The sequence below is a fragment of the Blennius ocellaris genome (assembly GCF_963422515.1).
Source record: "Blennius ocellaris genome assembly, chromosome: 13".
Lineage (NCBI taxonomy): Eukaryota > Metazoa > Chordata > Actinopteri > Blenniiformes > Blenniidae > Blennius > Blennius ocellaris.
The window spans coordinates 6,296,803-6,314,690 of record NC_137662.1 but is presented as its reverse complement, the minus strand read 5'-3'; the positions used below and the strand labels follow the sequence as shown (position 1 = coordinate 6,314,690).

The 17,888-nt window shown below is 42.4% G+C and overlaps 1 protein-coding gene across 1 annotated transcript in view; it reads left to right on the top strand.

Annotated features, from left to right (window-relative positions):
• The first annotated feature begins 815 nt into the window (after positions 1-815).
• Positions 816-17,888, top strand: part of rmdn2 (regulator of microtubule dynamics 2) — a 28,246-nt gene continuing 11,173 nt past the window's right edge. Inside the window, exons 1-5 of the mRNA XM_080508060.1 lie at positions 816-870; positions 2,385-2,845; positions 12,335-12,515; positions 12,604-12,706; positions 14,262-14,322. Of these exons, the coding sequence (XP_080364186.1) occupies positions 2,394-2,845; positions 12,335-12,515; positions 12,604-12,706; positions 14,262-14,322 (797 nt within the window). The 5' untranslated portion in view covers positions 816-870; positions 2,385-2,393. The remainder of the gene's footprint in view (positions 871-2,384; positions 2,846-12,334; positions 12,516-12,603; positions 12,707-14,261; positions 14,323-17,888) is intronic.

Here is a 17,888-nt window from a genome sequence, read left to right as displayed (position 1 = left end):
TGTATATACTTCTCAAAATGAGAAAACCAGCAAAGATGAAAAACAGACTTCAGCAAGTTCTCTCTAACTTAGTCCATCAGTTAACTAGTAACAAAGGGAAATAAGTTTACTCATCAACTTACCAAGTTTTCTTGGATAGAACATTTTACAGTCGTGCTACCATTAACAATCTCAAGGTCACTGTAGAATTCTCAGGGTCAATACCAAAAGAATTTTCTAGAATTAGATCATGCGCAATAACAAAACAAAACAATTTGAATACAAACAGAATGAATTCAGTTCACGTAGACGTAAGACCAACCTACACATACTTGCCAATAGTATGTAGATCGATCTTGGTGACCTGTATAAATGTATCTATATAATCTATACAAAATAAGTCATTGCTATCCAAGTTACATACTTATGCAGATAACAAATAAACATGTCTGAAAGGGGTAGGAAGAAGTAAAACTTAATTTAATAGTGTCTCCTATATAATCACATGTTCTAATCATACTGCCTATAAAAACAATATACAGTTATAATAATGAACAAGTGCATGGTCATCACACGCACACACACACACACACACACACACACACACACACACACACACACACACACACACACACACACACACACACTGTTGGTCATGACTCCACAAGATTTTGTATATACAGATTTTATTTATTTATTTATTTATCTATCTATCTATTCATTCATTCATTCATTCATTCATTCATTCATTCTGGGAGCGCTCATGTTACGTTGACGCTATCCGGAACGTTTACGTCGAGTCCTTGATTCCGCACGGACTGCAATAACCGCGGGACCAGAGAGAGCAGTCGAGTCAACAGCAGTCCCCCTTTGCCCACCTGTCCATTAAAGGTCTGTAATGGTGTTTGCTTTATTTCTCCGCGGGAGACGTGTTTGCGTAAAGAATGGCCATGAGAGCGTGAGACTGTCACGGAGCCCGTTAACGTCCCCGAAGCGCCTCGCGCGAGCTGCAGTCACTTAGAATGCGACAGCTGGCTGTGATTATTGCTAGCACCAAGAGCTTGCCATTAGCAGCTAATTAACGGCGTTTTGTCGTTATTATATTTAATATGTGACAGGGTGAGGCGTGCTTAAGACGCTGACGGACTGGTCTTTTCTCGGGTCGTACGAGCCGCTGCTGACCGTTGGCTAACACGCCGTCTGGCTGATTATGTGTTGATCCAATTATCTGAGCTCGTTGGCCAGCTGAGCCATTCTTACAAAGTTACACAGTGTGCTGCAGACGGATGGTAAACTCTTCCAGGACCCACACTTTCACACGCATGACTCATTTCTTTGGCGGATTGTTTGCTTACCCAACAAGAGCTCAAAAGCTAAAGTAGGACAGTTGTGGAGTTAAAGGGAAAGTTGTTTGTCAGTGTCGTGCAAACACATGAGAAAACCTGGATGTTCGGTTTAGGTCCTGGCACGGTTTGTCCCTTTTGTTACCCACTTAATTACAGGAGAGAATTACTGTAAATCAACACACACTTGTTCAAAGAGGCTGCCTTTATTCTCAGAATAAGCATTTCTATCCTGGTGAGGGTGCTCTCGAGCAGAATCACAATAACCCCATTTATGTCTCCTGGAGGGAAAATGAATCGCTTGATGAGTGTGAAAATTATGTGAAACATGTGATGTGGCTGTCACAAGTCCTCAACCCAGCTGAGGGGAAACGTGAAGATTCTGGCTTCACTTCTCCATGATCAATTTAAAAAATAAAATATGAATAATGCTCAAACCTTCAGCAGAGTAACACAGTTTTTGACAGCATCAATATCACACCATCTTGATAAGATAGATATATACTGTGTCCAACCAAAGTGTGAAGCACTCACAGATCCAATAGCTGTTTATTCCACTGGCTGCTTTTTACGTTGGCTACTTAGTGAATTGCTTATCCAACATTAGAACAAAATGTATAACAGATGCATAGTCAGAGATGGAGTACTGTATGTCCTGTATGTCCCAAGTTCATCACAGTGGAAACATTCACTCATTCACATCTATGTTACAAACTGGCCCTCAAGCCCAAACTGTGGATATTGTTGAGGCAACACTCCACTTCTCTGATGGTTTTCTGAAATAATCATTGCAGTTCTAAAGTGAGTCACTTAATGCAGTTTGACAATTAGCAATTCAAAGATCAGAATCCTCTGATGGCATGTTATCTGACTAATTGGTGTTTATTCTAATGCACAACTATTGTAAATATTAGACCTGTACATCTTTCTTCTTGTGCCTGCCTCTGTGGCAAGGTGCAAAGATTGCTATCCCAGGAGCCCAATGTTTATATTATTATTTTTCTTCCCCGGTTTTAGATGCATCTGTGGCTATAACGTGATTCTCCATTGAATTGTGTGCAGGCCTGCAGGATGGCCCAAGCAGACAGCAAGCTGTTGGTCCTGGGAGCGTTAGCCGGGGTGGCCGGAGTCAGCGTCGGCTTGGCCGTAGTCTATTTCCGGGGTTTGAGGTCGGAAAGAAGAGCCTCGTGTCCGGGCTTCTACCGTAACCACGCTACCGATCAGGGGCCCAGCATCATGGTCGTGGATGGTCCCGGCTTGCCCACCGGTCAGGCTGAGGTGCTGGGTCGCCTTGAAGACCTGATTCGGTGTGTGTCCGAGCTCAAGGACGAGATGAAGGCACTGAAGAGCGCCCTGCCCGCGCTCCAGGAGCAGGTGAGGGAGGAACTGAGGGGACGCGATGAGGCGCGGCGAGTCGCCCTCCAACACAGGACCACACCCACCCGGAGGAAAAGGGCACCGGGGGCCATCGGTGGGGTCAGAGCTGAGACCCGGAGTTCAGAGGAAGCGGAGAGTGAGGGAGGGTGAGTTCCTGTCTACCTGGATTTCTTACTTAATTTTCTCATCATTCCTGCTTTTCTTCACTCAGTGACATAGGAGATACTTCATATAAACACCAGCTGAAGCACTCAGCTTCACACCCAACCACTCTGTCCTCGGATAACCTTTTAATTAATAATTTATTGTGCAGCACTGCAGACCTTTGATCTCAGCAGAATGTTGGCTGGTTGCAGTCATGATCATTATTAATTTGCCAGGCTGACGTATGCTAAAAGCATCTCTGTGAAACAATCACGTGTCCAAAAGTTCTTAAAATGTCTACATAGTGTTCCGCCTGTAACAGACAGAGGAGGAAAGTGACCCATTTAGCTATGCACAGTGAACAAGAGACGCATACAGACATTTTTAAATGCCTCATGACTTTCTCTCATGTGCCAGGAGAGGGAGCACAGAACTGGTTGTACACATACTATACATTGAGAATCAGCAATGAAGTAAGTTAGCACGGAACCAATTGGATTGGTTTTACATTTGTGTTGTAATACTGATCATCTGAACTGACTTGCCACATAATGCAGACCAAAGTGCACCCCTGGCGTTTGAATAAATGTATTGCAGTTAATCATAATCTCTCACCGCTGGCAAATTTTAGCAAGATGTTTGACACCCCTAACTTGGATAAATGCGTGATTGGTAATTCTTGCATCGAATATGTCCTCTAAAGTGGCAGTTTGTCGCTTTTACCAAAAATCCAACGGTCTCTGATTGACCAAGACGTCACAGTGAGGCAGGTTGCTGATGGACGGGCCCACTTCCACTGAAAGCAGGAGCCTTCAAATAGAAACATTAAGCCGTTTCTTAAGCTTGTTATAGACTCTACAAAGATGGTTTTCTTCAACATGTTCACATCTATTGCTGCTAAATCTCAAAGCACCAAAGGTGACCCACACCCAGGTTTGGAATCACTGTTCTAAATAAGTATGTGGACACATTTTGCAGGACATGTCTGTGATGAGACAGAGCTTGAATTAATAAAGAAGCAGTTCCATCATTACATGGTTTGACCAGCAGACTTCACTGTTTACAATATTTAGCTGCACTCCATGAGCTGGCAGTGAGTAATGACACAAAGCAGATGTTGGTTTAAACAGTTGTAAAATAGCTGTGTCTACTCTTGCGAACATAAAATGTGATGTTGGCTACTATTAATATTTGTGTCAGTGGTCTGATAGTTTGGTCAAACTCAGAATGATCCCTAATGTCAATTATTGTCATAGATACAACAGTAACAAACAACATAAAGCTCTTTGTGGATGTCAAGAGGTGTTTGTAAATAAATCTCAAGTTCATTTCTACTTAAACTGCCTAATCTGTCTATGTGTATTTGGAAAAGGTTTAGGCCCTCCTATTTTACCAGTCTAACTAGCTCACTGATTCCACACACTAAATTATAGCTGTGGCAGTGCCTCCATGCGCCTCAGGTGCTGCGTAGAACAGCAGACTAATCAAGCATCACTTGCCCAATCCTCCACCTCCATCCAAATGCCTTGAACTCGTGCCAAACTCAGGTAACGTAAACAGCAGATGTGTTTCTTTTGAACCATTTCAAACCCTCGTCCTACCAAAACAAACGCACAACAGGTAAATGATGTTGATTAATCTGGTGCCTTAATATTTCAGTATATAACATTACACATTGAGGATCTTTGATTCGACCAGATCCAATATCAGCACGGTCTCAAAACTGGATCAAATCTTTAGTAATGGGTTTTTCATCTCATGGAGATATTTTACTGTTGGAACACTGACATTTTGACTGCAGTTTTATATTCAACCTCGATTGACCTCTGCTATGTTTCTGCTGGAAGAAGAGCCTGCAACGTGCCAAGCCGGCATCATAACACCCGGCGCCGCCGCACTGCCATCCAAAACACACAGCTTTGTATATATGCAGAGACATAGGATATATCTCCTTGGAGCAGAGCCCTCCCATGCCAGTGATTAATCAATTGCCTCCAAGCAGGGTTTTTTTTTTTATTACAACAATATACAGTAGGTTGAGTGATCATCCAGCACACCCTGTGCAATTATTCAGTATTGTGTTAAATGTCTCCTGTCTTGTGACAATGGCATTCCATGCAAAGGTTGTGCTGAGTGGAGGAGGGGATGTTTTGAGGAAATCGGTTGTTTTATCATGTTAAACGTAATTGTGATCCATTCAGAGTTCAGACACATGTCAACACATCTGTTACTGTTTGAAAAAGATAAATTACACGCTTGCTTCCTGCAGCGCTTGCGTCATTTGTCCAGGAGCAAGTGTTTTCTGACGTGTTTCACGCTTATTACCCAAATCTCCGGGGTCACATATATTTCACGGAATTGGAAGGAAGGCAGTTCACGGAGAGGTAATAACACCGCAATCAGATGAGTCCTCTTTCATGATGGATAAACATTGCGCATCGCGCTGCCTTTAATCAGCCCTCCTCATTGGCTGTCGGTGCAGAAGGCGATGTGAGGCTGCCCTCTAGCAGATGTGGTTTGCATGTTTTGAGTGGCAGTTGTCGGCCGCATCAAATACTTCTAATTACAGCCGGGGCGATTATGCTTGAAAAGAAATCCCAACACGCACACACCTCCCATAATTAAAGATACTTTCCTGCCGCTCTGTTATTTGTATGAGCAGAGGGTGTGGGGGTATAGTGGGAATGGTGCCGCCAAGAAAAGGGACCCCCCCCCCCCGCAAGAGAAGCGGTTATCATCCCTAACCCTCGCATCCTTATAAAGGGGCTCGTCATGTCTGCTCAGCTGGATTGGAGTCTATTTTGTGTGCACGAACACTCAAAATATGTCAGCGAGATCAAAGATGAAAAGCGCTTGGCAAACAATATATTCAAGATTAGCAAGATTAGTGCATTTGTTGCATGGTTCAGGATGTAAGTTTGCAAACATCGGAGCTGAACGTCTTGCTGTTTGAGAAAGGTTGTGCCGGTTTAAAACATTTTCACAGCAGCAGGAATGTGTGGAAATTTTATATTTTATTCGATAAACATCTGCAAGAATTGGCATCAGTGTGTGGGCACATAGCAAATGTATAAACAAAGGCCTTCATCAGGTTCTCCAAACAGCTGTGCTGCAAACCATAATGGATGGTAAAGGCAGCTTTTTGTATTGTTTTTGCAAGCTTAATTGTTTCTCACATTTGTGTTGAAATTCCCATTGCACACTATATAGTCATTGTGTTCATGTATAAATGCAAAGTGTGTTTACAAAGCTCATTGGGTGTGATTGTTGTCGGAGAAGCGGTGTCGCGCCCACCTGATGATGTGACGTATATTCTCTCTGCACATCCGCCAGCAAGCAGAACTATTCGAGTGGCATAACGTCAGATCCGAGAAACATGGCCGTGTCGATCACAACGGAGCACAAGGTTGAAAGTTTCAGCTGTTCACATCGCCCCGCTCCTCCTGCGTCACAGTGACTTCCTCAGCGTTCCCTCTCTGCAGGGCAGGAGACGCATCAATCACACTGTCAATGTGCCAAGCTGTCAGAGGCCTCATTGCAAAGTGTCTTGTAGGAACTTGTAATTCCATCAACAGTTCCCACTGAGTTTATTCACATCACATCGCTGTAGCTAGAGGATATTACCGCTTCTTTTTTTCCTGTTCCAAAATCACATTTATGAAATTGGATAGTTGTTGATTTAAGCAGATTTAGGGAGAAGGTTTTTTTGTTTAGTGACGGGCAAGCCTGATCAACACACAGAGATGTTTAGAAAGACAGAAAGGCGCTTATTGTCTGCTTTGTGATTAAAAGCTTTGCTCTGTTTTCTCTGTTGACGGTGTTTTGCTTCACATCTGTACGTTCCCGGGACGTTCTCAAGTACATCCTCAGATTCAGTCTCCAATGAAAGTTTTTTTTTTTTAGCCAAACAAACATGTTTACTGACTCGGGTTTTAGGAGGACAATGTATATCGTGCTTACAGAGCTGCTCTCCGACCGACTGAGTTTGACTCTGACCATCCACATCAAGTCATTTTTCTCCTGATGAACCAGACGGTGACTGTAAAAGGCTTTCTTTCATCAATATTTGGATCTCCAGTCCCAATTTTAAAATCCTTGGTAGGCTGTGTAAGCTAGAAATTGGATGCACAGATGAACAATCCTTGTCAAGCAGTGACACTGTGTTGGATTTGGGAGTTCATAATTGTTCCATTTCATAATGTGTGTTTGAAATTTGTGGAAACTTCCTGTAGCATCAAGCACGTCCCCTCTGTGCTTTCAGTATTTTAAGCATAGAGTAGAGGACATGAAGTTTCCCCTTTCATACAAAGTTTTGCTCATTAATTTCGTCCGCCAAAGAACCCCCGACCAGTGTGACCAGCTAGTCCCTGTATTTACTAAACACGTCGTATTGTATGAGAGAAGCCTCTCGGTGAGAGATAACTGGATGAGTAAGTTTGCTGGCTCGCTACAGAATTGTTGAGAAAAAAAATAGACATTTTGTGACCAACAATTCACATTGAAAGTGTTCAATTTAAAAACATTGAAAGTTAAAGTTTTCTTCCAATCATACGTTTTTTTGGGGGGATGGTTTGTATTTCCCTGCAAAATAAACCATCCGTTGCACAATTAGACTCTAAAACCTCATTTGTATACAACTTGTACACACCAGACCAAAGTTTAAATACTTGTGACTTTGTCTTGCTATTTCTGGAGAAAGTTTCACAGACATTTTAAACATTGTGGCTGCAGAGTGAAACGTGACAACACGTGCAAATTGGATGAAATCCTGCTTTCATGCTTGACATCTAACATCTGGAATCTGTGAAAAATGCCTGATCCCTTATCTTTCTGACACATTTATTCCTCCTGTGTCACTTACCCAGCACTGGTGGCCCAGTGAGGGACCCAGTGATGCTGTTGCACACTGGTGCAGCCTGTGGTGTGGGTGTGAAAGGGAGAATTTAAAAAGAAAAACTGGACTCTCTCCACTGAGTTGGGCATTGTTGCTGAGCAGGCTTTCACTGGCCCCACCAGCAGACGCTGAATGAGCCGGCCGGCGTGCTCCAGCGCTCTGAAATGTTGGGATGGTAACTGGGGTTTGTTTTGGATGGGGTAACCACAGAGACCGCTAATGCTGAGCTCTATTGAGATCTCTGCTTTGCCCCTTGGGATGTGTACACTGAATGGTTGCTCTCCTTCGGTAGGTATACAGCCTGTTGGAACTTTCGGCCTGTAACCTCACCGCCTGCTCAAAGTTTCAGCTTTAATTTAATGTGACTGGTCAAGGGGTCCATGCTTCTGCACAGCTGTGTGTGGCGTGAAACACAAACAGCACAGCTTATTGACCTTATCAATTACTTTTCCTCCAGGTTTAAGGTATAAATGCCACTGCTTCTCTGCACAGGAAGAATGTTCCGATTTGAACCGATGGCTCAGGCACTGGGGTTTCAGGTTCGATCCCACATCTGACTAAGTTATATGTTGAAACGGTCCCGATAATCTAAAGCTCTTTTGGGACTGCTGGAGTAGTGGTAAAATGCTTTATAAGTGAAATCCTTGGACTATTCAAATGATGCGTTTGTGGCTGCTGGTGCCTCCATGTTTAAATTGATGACTCTTCATTTTGGTGTCACTGTGATTGGTGTCCGTTTATGATTATGTGGAGGCAGCTTGATTTGTGTTAGTATAGTTTGAAAAGCATTATATTTTGTTTGTGCATCAGTAGCCCGTCATGCCTGTCATGCTGGTGCACTCGTAGCCTGATTGAGACTTGACATTACGTGGGAATGACCTGCCCATGCTTTAGTGTCTGCTATAAGTTAAAAAAAATGTATGTGTGTGTGTATATATATATATATATAAACCTGCCAATGATTGGAGCAACTGGGTACAACCACTTTGAGCAATGCACCCTACTGTATGCATGCATTAAACCACCTCGAGTGCTTGGATTGTTAAAATACAGTCCAATGTTTGAGCTGGCCAGACGTGTCAAAGGTCATAACAAGGTCAACACATTGTTTTATCGGCTTTCAATCTTCATTTTTCTTTCACCTTTCATTGTGCACCACAAACAAACTGCAAGAAATTACTTCTTGCATTTTTTTCCCCCTGCCCTGTTCTTGTATGCCAACAGAAAATAATTTCAGTCTTGGCTGTTGTGTGACTCATTGCACGGCCCGCTGCCGCATTATGCCCCCGGTCAGTGTTGAAATACTCCTGACAATATTTAAACGTGTTCTTTCAAATCCAGGCGCTGCTCGTAACATCCCAAGGATAATAATGGTTCCTACACAAACATATACGCATTACATAAACACACAAAGTAATACAAATAGATCCTTAGCTTCTTTTTTCTTTCAACTCAAGTGATTCATGAGCCGTGGAATGGCGTGACAGGAATGCGCTGATCACTCAGTACTCCACTGCCTGTCTCTCCAGCTCCACTGAGTAAATAACTGCGGGGAGCAAGAGAAAACGGACTGCTGAATGAATACAGGGACAAAAGAAAGAATGAATGAATTGGGGAATGAATGAATGAACAAATGACACCAGTCCAGTCCAGCAATGTTCCTAGCTTGCCACACACTTATTTCTTGCCAGGTACTGCCACTGTAAACTGGTACAACCAGACAACAAAACACACCCATTCAGATGTTGTTGTTTTTTTTTTGTGTTGGCCAATAAACGATTTGAGGCCTGGCTGCAGGTTTTGGGGTTTGTTGGGGAATTAGTGAGGGGAGGAGGACTGTAGCAGAGCTCTGGCACACTGTCCCAAAATGATTTTGAGATTAAAATCAGGATGCTGTCAAGTCTTGTTTTGTCCTACTTGATGATTCTCACGTCCCTACAGAGCTGCTGTATGTGAAGGATGTGCAAAACAAAGCACTTATAGAGTTATTTCTGATAGTGCTAAAATTTTGATATTAACAAGTGTGTTTTTATGATTATTTTTAATATCTTTTCAAACTCGGGACAGGATACAATTTTACCGACTTTGATTTCTAAACAAAGAATCACATCCCAAAGCAGCGAGATGCTATATTTTAAGTATTTGTTATGAATCTATTGTAACTAAGGGTGTTGGTTCTGAGTGACAGTGAAATGAAGTGAACTTGTAGATTAAGTCATTCTTTGTCAAATATCCATTCAAGACATATTCAATTATCATTATTAAAAATATTTTGTTTTCATTGTGGATGCAAGGCTTCCTGAACAAGTTATCAGTGTGTGAAAGAGCCAAGACACGATCACTCACCACACACTCATCCCGACAGACAATTTAAAGTCTGTAATTCACATAAGAAATATGGTTTTGGACTCTTCGAAAAAAGACCTGGGGATAATCTGGAAACAAAATCAAGCCGGGGTTTTCTTGATGTGAGGAAAGAGTTCTGACAACTGCCCCAATTTCTGATAGATAAATTCTAATTTTATTTTCTGATTATTTCATCAAAGTTTGTTACAAATAAAACTTGTTGCAAGACCGGAAAAGCTTCATCATTTCATCTGTAAAAAAAAAATTGTTTGCAAACTTACATAATAACTGAGTTTGAATATGTGATTGCAAAAGTGGTGTTTAATGTAACTGATGTGTTACAGTGTCACATATTTCAACAGCACAGTCCTCATGTATTACCATTATTTGAGGTGATACAGTGAAGGCTTAAAATCTCAATTCTTTTGTTGGGAAGCGAGATGGCTGATGTCACAATCATACAATCTCCGGTTGCGCCGCTGCAAACAAATGCTGGTCCATGTCCACATCCTCTTCCTGTAGTGTCCCCTGTGCAATGAACGCTACAAGAACTGATTTTCTGTTAGCTTCAAAATGTTATTAATATGAATTAAAGTACCTTGTTTGCCGCGGTCACCTCTAATTCAGTGGAAAGCAACATCATGCAGTCACACTTATTCTAGTTCTGGTGTAGCAATTATTGTTGTATATTATTAGGACTACTAAGAATCGCAGCTTTTAAAAGGGAGCCCTACATTGGGTGGGAAGTAACACATTTTCTGTATTTTTAAGTATTTGTGCTTTTTTCAAAACATGCCATTTATGCCACATTTTACACAGTTAAATCAACTTTGTTTCTTTTGAAGTCATAAGTCACTACTGACTGTCTCCATTTTATATTCATCTTTTGATAAAACATTTTTTATCAAATACATTTAATTGCCAATCTTATTGTTTCACTGTATTTTGCTGTTTTGACTCTTCTATTTTATTTTTGTCTTTTATGTAAAGCACTTTGGCTTCAGCCACATCTGTTTCAAAGTGCTATATAAATAAAAATTACTTGACTAGAGTTACTTTTTTTATACTTTCTGTCATTATGATGCCCTTTATGTTTGGTAAGACTTGTTGGCATTTTTTCCACCTCAGGTCTAAATTTGATATATCAGATGTGCCAAAACCGTCTGCAGACTTCTGCCCTGGCTCACCTTTTGCATACACGCTAGATTCATTCTTTCGTCAAACTGTATCAGCTTTGAAAAAAAGTCATCCTTTTATTTGAATCAGAATGCAGCGGACCAGAACAGGCAGCATTTACACTGTGCTCTGAAAAGTAAGGGTGAATTTCTTCATCTCCGCACACCATGTTTCAGCTGTCTTGTTGATTTTTGTCAGTGTTGGTACTTTTTTTGGGTGTTTTTTTTCTTGACAGTTCCTTTCTGGAGTGAAACAGAAATGCCCTCACGTTGCTCCTGTAATCAGGTTGAAGGTGTGTGTTATGGGGTGGAGTTAGCAAGCAGCCCCCGGCACAAGGCACCTGCTGGGCCCACAGTGTTTCTGTCTGTGGCCCGCTCCGACACATCCCCTCAGAACCGTGGCTGGCGGCCCAGCATACTCTCTTAACCACCAATGACGCACATGCAGCTGCTGCCAACACTTAATAGCGGCTTTTCATATTCCTACCTTTTGTCTGCACCTTTCATTTTTTCCCCCCGTACCGTTAATATTGCTGTTTTTCTCTCTCTTGCTCCCTAAGTGTTGGCTCAAGGTGTCGGTGCATGCTCAGTCATTGAAAAGGCACCATAAAACATCAGTGCGTGCCTCACCGCGCTAAACAAGTCCCCCTGTGTTTGAAGGAAAGCCTTCAGGTGTCCACATTTGGACGTCACGCCGCTCTTAACAGCTAACATTTATAAACAATTACGTGACCTACTTATGTAAACAGGCGAAGCGGCATCGCCATGTAAACAGGGAGTGAAGATGGATCCTATATAATCGGCGCCTTTGCAGAAGGCAGCTTGTCAAAAATTGCTCGTTATGACAGGATCTGAATTGATCTGAGAAACTCCTCACCTGAGGTGTGTTCCTTCCACCTCACAAGTCGAAGGTGCAGCTAGAAGTTCTTTATTGATGCTTCTTGAGGCCAAAGCGCTGACGGCAGGATGCAGACAGTCCGACCTGTCGACTGGAGCCACGGAGACATTGGCAATCCACATCGGTAGCATTTAATTGCAAAATGCTGAAGTGGGATGTTTTTCTTTTGTGCTTTCAGGTACATAACTGCTCTGACAGACTCTGAGGAAGACGAAGAGCCGAGCGATGAAGAACACGGAGTCGGAGAAGAGCCCGAGGAGAAGTTGTCCGTCCTCCTCAGCAGGATCGATTGTTTACATCAGGGTAGCGAGTCAGACAAAAGAGAAAGTCTCCGTCTCCTTCAGAAGCAGAGGGAGGAGGTGTGTGTACACTCACTTTAGACATGTTTGTGTCTACATGGCTGAGTATGAATCCCTGTGGCTTAACTCTTGCGGCTTGTTTCACTAGTTTGGACACAACTCACCTTTTTTGTGGCGGCTGGTCCGAGCTCACTGTGACGTCCATGACATCGGCTCAACCTTGGAGGAGAGGAAGTTCTATGCAGAAGCTGGTAATTTAATTCAATAACTCTTTTTTTTTTTTGAGGGGGCCAAACTTCCCACTGTGGATCTCAAATGTTGTAATGTCCTACACCCAACAGTTTCACTCGCCAAGCCACAAACGTCAGTGTCTCATGTGGAAAACCCAAATCCGCGCAAGCTTAGATTTCTGCAATGACCTCAATCAGTTGGCTGCAGTCGTTGTACCACAAAGAATTGACTAGACTTTCAGTGGTTTCTGTTTACGTTAAAATGAACAGAATGAACCGCCAGTGTCACAAGTATATATTTTACAAGAAAAACAGGCCTGAATCAATGCAGTTTATGTCAGAAAGAATCCTTCCATATGAAAAACTTCATAAATACATTTGGGAATTTATAAATAACAGTATTTCTAGTGCTCACACAAATAATATATTTAAAAATTTTTTATATATATATACACACACACACTTCAATGTAGAAGATGTAAAATCAACAATGCTGTTGTAAATCGCAAATAAACACTAGAAAAGCTTTACTCAACCATCACATTCTCCCTCTACTGTTAAGGCCAAATCAATTCAAGCCACATGGTGCAAGTACATTTGAGTGGCTTGTTCATCATAGCATCATGAACATCATATTGAATCAAAGTTTAGTTAGCCTGTTTTGGGCACAACATGAAATAAACTATCCAGAGTGTCATCTCACTTTCCCTTTAAGGGCCAGGTGTCGTTACACCACGGAGCTTTGCAAATTAATTTTGAATTGCCAAGTTACAGATCCAGTCTTTTTTGCAGATTAGATGTACAGAACCATTACAGTGTCAGCTGAAATAGAGTTAAGGAGTCAAAATAATCCATTATGTCACAAGTAAACAAAAATCTGTAGCCATGTCTATGCTAACCTACACGAATCAAGTCAATGTTAATGTTGCATCTGGAATATGTCGGGCAGTATTTATGGTAAATTCAGTTGCAGTAGTTGTGTACCACTTCTACTTCACCTTTTTTTTCTCCGCAACAACACATCATCACGATCAACACTGTCAGGCGTTCACCATATACCACTGAGTCTTCCTCAAACAGAACTGGTTTTGTGATCCTGCAGGAGTTTGGACTGGAATGACCTAATGTCTATAATCCCTCCTCGTCGATGTGCCTGGAATCAGAGCCGACCTGGTGCTTCCTGGAGAGACACCTGTATTGCAGCATTTGATAGTTTTAGACATGTGGCTATTTAAAGCAACTGGGCATCATATTTAACATTTGTGTGGATATTTATAGAGCATATGGAACGAAACTATTGCCACTGAGTGATGAAGGATTTAAACCTGAGCTCTTTTCCAGTGTAGAATTTCACCCAACTTCTGTTTTCATTGCTTTAATCCATCACCTAGTGATGAGTCTTGATATCTATGTATCCTGCTGTGTTTTCTCAGCTAACTCACCCTTTGATTCTGCTAATCCACACTTTCTTCATTCATCATGTGAACAAGAATCTCCAGGGCTCAAGAGTGTGCGCTGGTTTTATGTTTCAGTACATGATCATTAGCTCTTTTTTTTTTTTTTGCTCCCCTTCTAGGAAAGAAAATTGGGGAAGAGGCAGTGAGTGTGAACCCGATGTGTGCTGATAGTCATCAGTGGTAGGTTTCACATGTTTCCTTTATTTCCAGTTTTTAAACAATTGCTGTTAAATTCAAAATTGTCTAACCGCGAGTGTGAGTCATGCACGCACCTGAAGAATAACAGGACCCTTGAACTTGGAAAAAAAAGTGAAATCCTCTTGAGCTCGGATGAAAGCGTAGGAACAGGTACTTTCCCCAGATGAGAGGCGCTGCGGGGCCTGAGCTTTTGAGTGACGTGTTGCCCTGGAGCAGCTGCTGCTCTGCGTTTAAATGGATGGGAGTTTGACTCGTTTCTTTTTGGTTAGTTCAGCAAGCGTACCGCGACCAAATCAATAGGAAACTCACTCAAAGCACGCGAAGAGCAGACGAAGGAGCAACCCAATTGTGCGTTTCCCTACTCTTGTCAAACCAACAGAGAAGCAGAGGAGTATCTAGATAAATGTGCATATTTAGTGAAATAAAAAAGTGAAATAGTGTCTTTCAGCAGAGCATTCCTGCATGCAGTGCAGACATGCGTGTTTACGAGATAACAGTAGCTTACCTCCCAAACATCTTCCTTCAGATCACCCCCTCATCCACCTGATAGCATCACATTCAGTTTCAGGAATGTAAACAAGGCCTGGGTTAACTTGACTTGGAGGGACACTGATGCATGTACTGGGATAGCTCGCGTGATTAATGGTCCTCTCTTATTACAGTAGCCTTCATGTTGGCGGTTGCTTCACAGCAGGAGCATTACGCTGTTATTTACACCTGTATTTTAGCAGCGCTCCAGGATATGCTGATGATAAATGCAGCAACAAGGCGAGTGCTCACATTGTGTGTCCTTGTCACTGTTTTGTCACTCACAAATCGCAAAAGCTGATATCTGCAGAGATAGGTTCGGGTGTGCCTTTGTGTATTTCTGTGCCTAACATTTTTTAATCATTCCATTTCTAACAACTGTGTCTGACATTCCCTCAGCGTACCACCAAGGTAAGGGGATTTTTGGAGCCAGAGGTCATTAGCAGGCGAGTGGAGGAAAGGAAGTCAGGAGCGCCTCTTCTCATCTGTACCACCCCAGTCGCTGGTGACTCAGGCAAAAATCCCCTGGCTTTTAATTAGCCGCACGCAGTGGGCCTGATGGCATGAGTCCCATTTGTATTTGTGCAGGCCCCAAAGCATTCCTCCTCTGAAACACAACTCATGTCAAAACTTGACTGCCTATCATACATGGAATCCACGGCTGGAATCGAGCGATGAAGACTGCTCCAAACGCAGCTCTGAGATCATCCTGCTGTTCGAAGACCCTCATATGCAGCTCCATTAAAATGATACAGCGTCTTATTAAACCCGGTTTATTTATTCCTCGGCATTGAAAGCCTGGCAAATATCAATTCCATACTGTAATTGCCGTGTCGTGTGGGGTTGTTTTCAGAACCGTTCCCCATTGGAGGTATTTGTTACAGTTAATCACATGCATGAATTGGTGCCCTCTATAATTGAGCTCATGTGGATAATTTCTGCGTGTGTAGTACTGTATGCTCATGGAAACACGAAAAACTGCCCGCTTTATCCCCGCTTGCTCCGCTTGTTGGGGAATAATTAGCATTAGCTCATGCACATACCGCAGCACTCCAGACGTCAAGTGAAATAGAAGGCAGTGTTTGTTTAGTTAATTAAGAGCAACAGCTTTGAAAAAGCTTAATGCTTAATCCTGTATCCACTAATGGAATTTGTAAGATTCTTAAACCGAGCAGAAATGCTGTCTAAGTTGAATGGACAGGGCAAAGTAGGTAAAGCCGCACTTTGAGAAGGGAGGAGGCAGGGAACTGGGGACGGTGCCAGGCAGTGTTGCAAGGAAGTTTATGTCTGAGGTAACTGTTTACTTAGAGTACCGATGCCGTGAGAAAACTTGTCACCTGTTTTCCTGAATGCCACTCAGCCCGTCACTGTTTGGCAGCAGTTGTAAAGACATGCTGTCACTCAGTTCCTGCTCAGCCACTCAAACTACCTGTTCAGGCTTCTACTTACACATGGCCTTTGTGAATGAAGTCCGTTTTTAACCTTGACATCACTAAATACTCCAATTTAAATTGGGTTTGGGTGTGAAAGTTCTGCAACTTTGTTGTGTAACAGCCTATTGGAGTATCTGCAAAAACAAATTAAAAGTGCATTGTAGATACTGATATTTGTTTCTTGCAGAACCTGCACAGCTTTAAGGTAACCACAATGATGAATTTATTAAACAGTCAGCGTTTTTTTTTTTTGTCTTAAGATCATATCACATCCGGGAAATCAAAGCTAAGAAACTCTCATGACATGATAATGTGTGTTTACAATGGCACATGAGTGACGGCTTACAGGTTGGATGAGGAGGACTGTCTGAACAAACCGGCTCTGGTGTATCTGCAGTTCACCTAATAAGTTATCGAATACACTCTGTGAACGGTACGGCGCTGAACCTCTTCAGGGGCTGAACGAATTAACGCTGACTGTTACTGAACACACTTAAACCTGAGCCATGGTTGTGTTTTTGCAAGTTTGTGATTCGGCAAACTTCACATTGGTCACAGGTGTTTAAAAAGTAGATTCAACTCGAGGGTGAGGATCGTACACGTTTCCTCTATATGTCTTTATGCATTAATTGGTGGACAACATCAGAGACCCACCCACGGTGCGTATTCGGTGTAGAAACATTCTCTTTGCATTAGTTGGTCTGGTTTCTAAAGTGTCAGAAACTCATTAAACACGGCTATAACGTGAACATGAACAGACCGTTATTGCTCAACTCTCTCTCGCCTCCTCTGCTGTGTGTTGATCAAATCCAGGTTAATGCTGGATATCCTCAAACGTGTCGCATTGAGAACTGTTGTTGTAGTTTTCCTTTGTGGACTTCACACATCAAGAAAAGACCACCCAGCAACCTTTGTGAGTCTACACACCAGCTGATGAATGAACACGGCGTCCCTGCAGCAGTCATCACTTCTCAGCAGATTACACATACTTCCCCACTCCATCATGCAACAAATCTCTGCACACAGCTCAGGAGAAGTGGATGAGGTCTCTTTCGAAACCTGATGTGTGCGTAAGCATTTCTCTTACTCGCAGAACTGCATTGAAATGGGTATTACCAGTGTGCTTTGCAATGCCAGTTTGTGGGTTTATAAAGATTTGCCAGTCGGAAAGGAGGACACCCCCAGCTTTCATCTGTCATTCTTGTAAATGTCTTTACGACAAAAATCTGCTTTTGATACGATGTCACTGGACTGACGGTCTATGCCTGGTTTCATTGGCCGTGATGGACGAGTCAATCACAAACATAGAGCAGGAAGCTCCTATATGAAATTCCAATAATCAGTCTGTGTGATCAACAAACAGAATGAACAGTTTGAGATCTCTTCTCCTTCAACACAGAAGTCAAAATGATGGCACTGTCAAAAGCAGTAAAGGTATTTGACAAATTTCTAATAGAATATTTCACGTGAGGTGATTATTGTGCAGTTAGCTGTGAGGTGAAGCATGTGACGTAAACGGCAAAGAAGTTTAGGGGAGAGGTGGTGGATATTTTCCACATTAACTGTTTATCGCCTTTCATCGCTGCC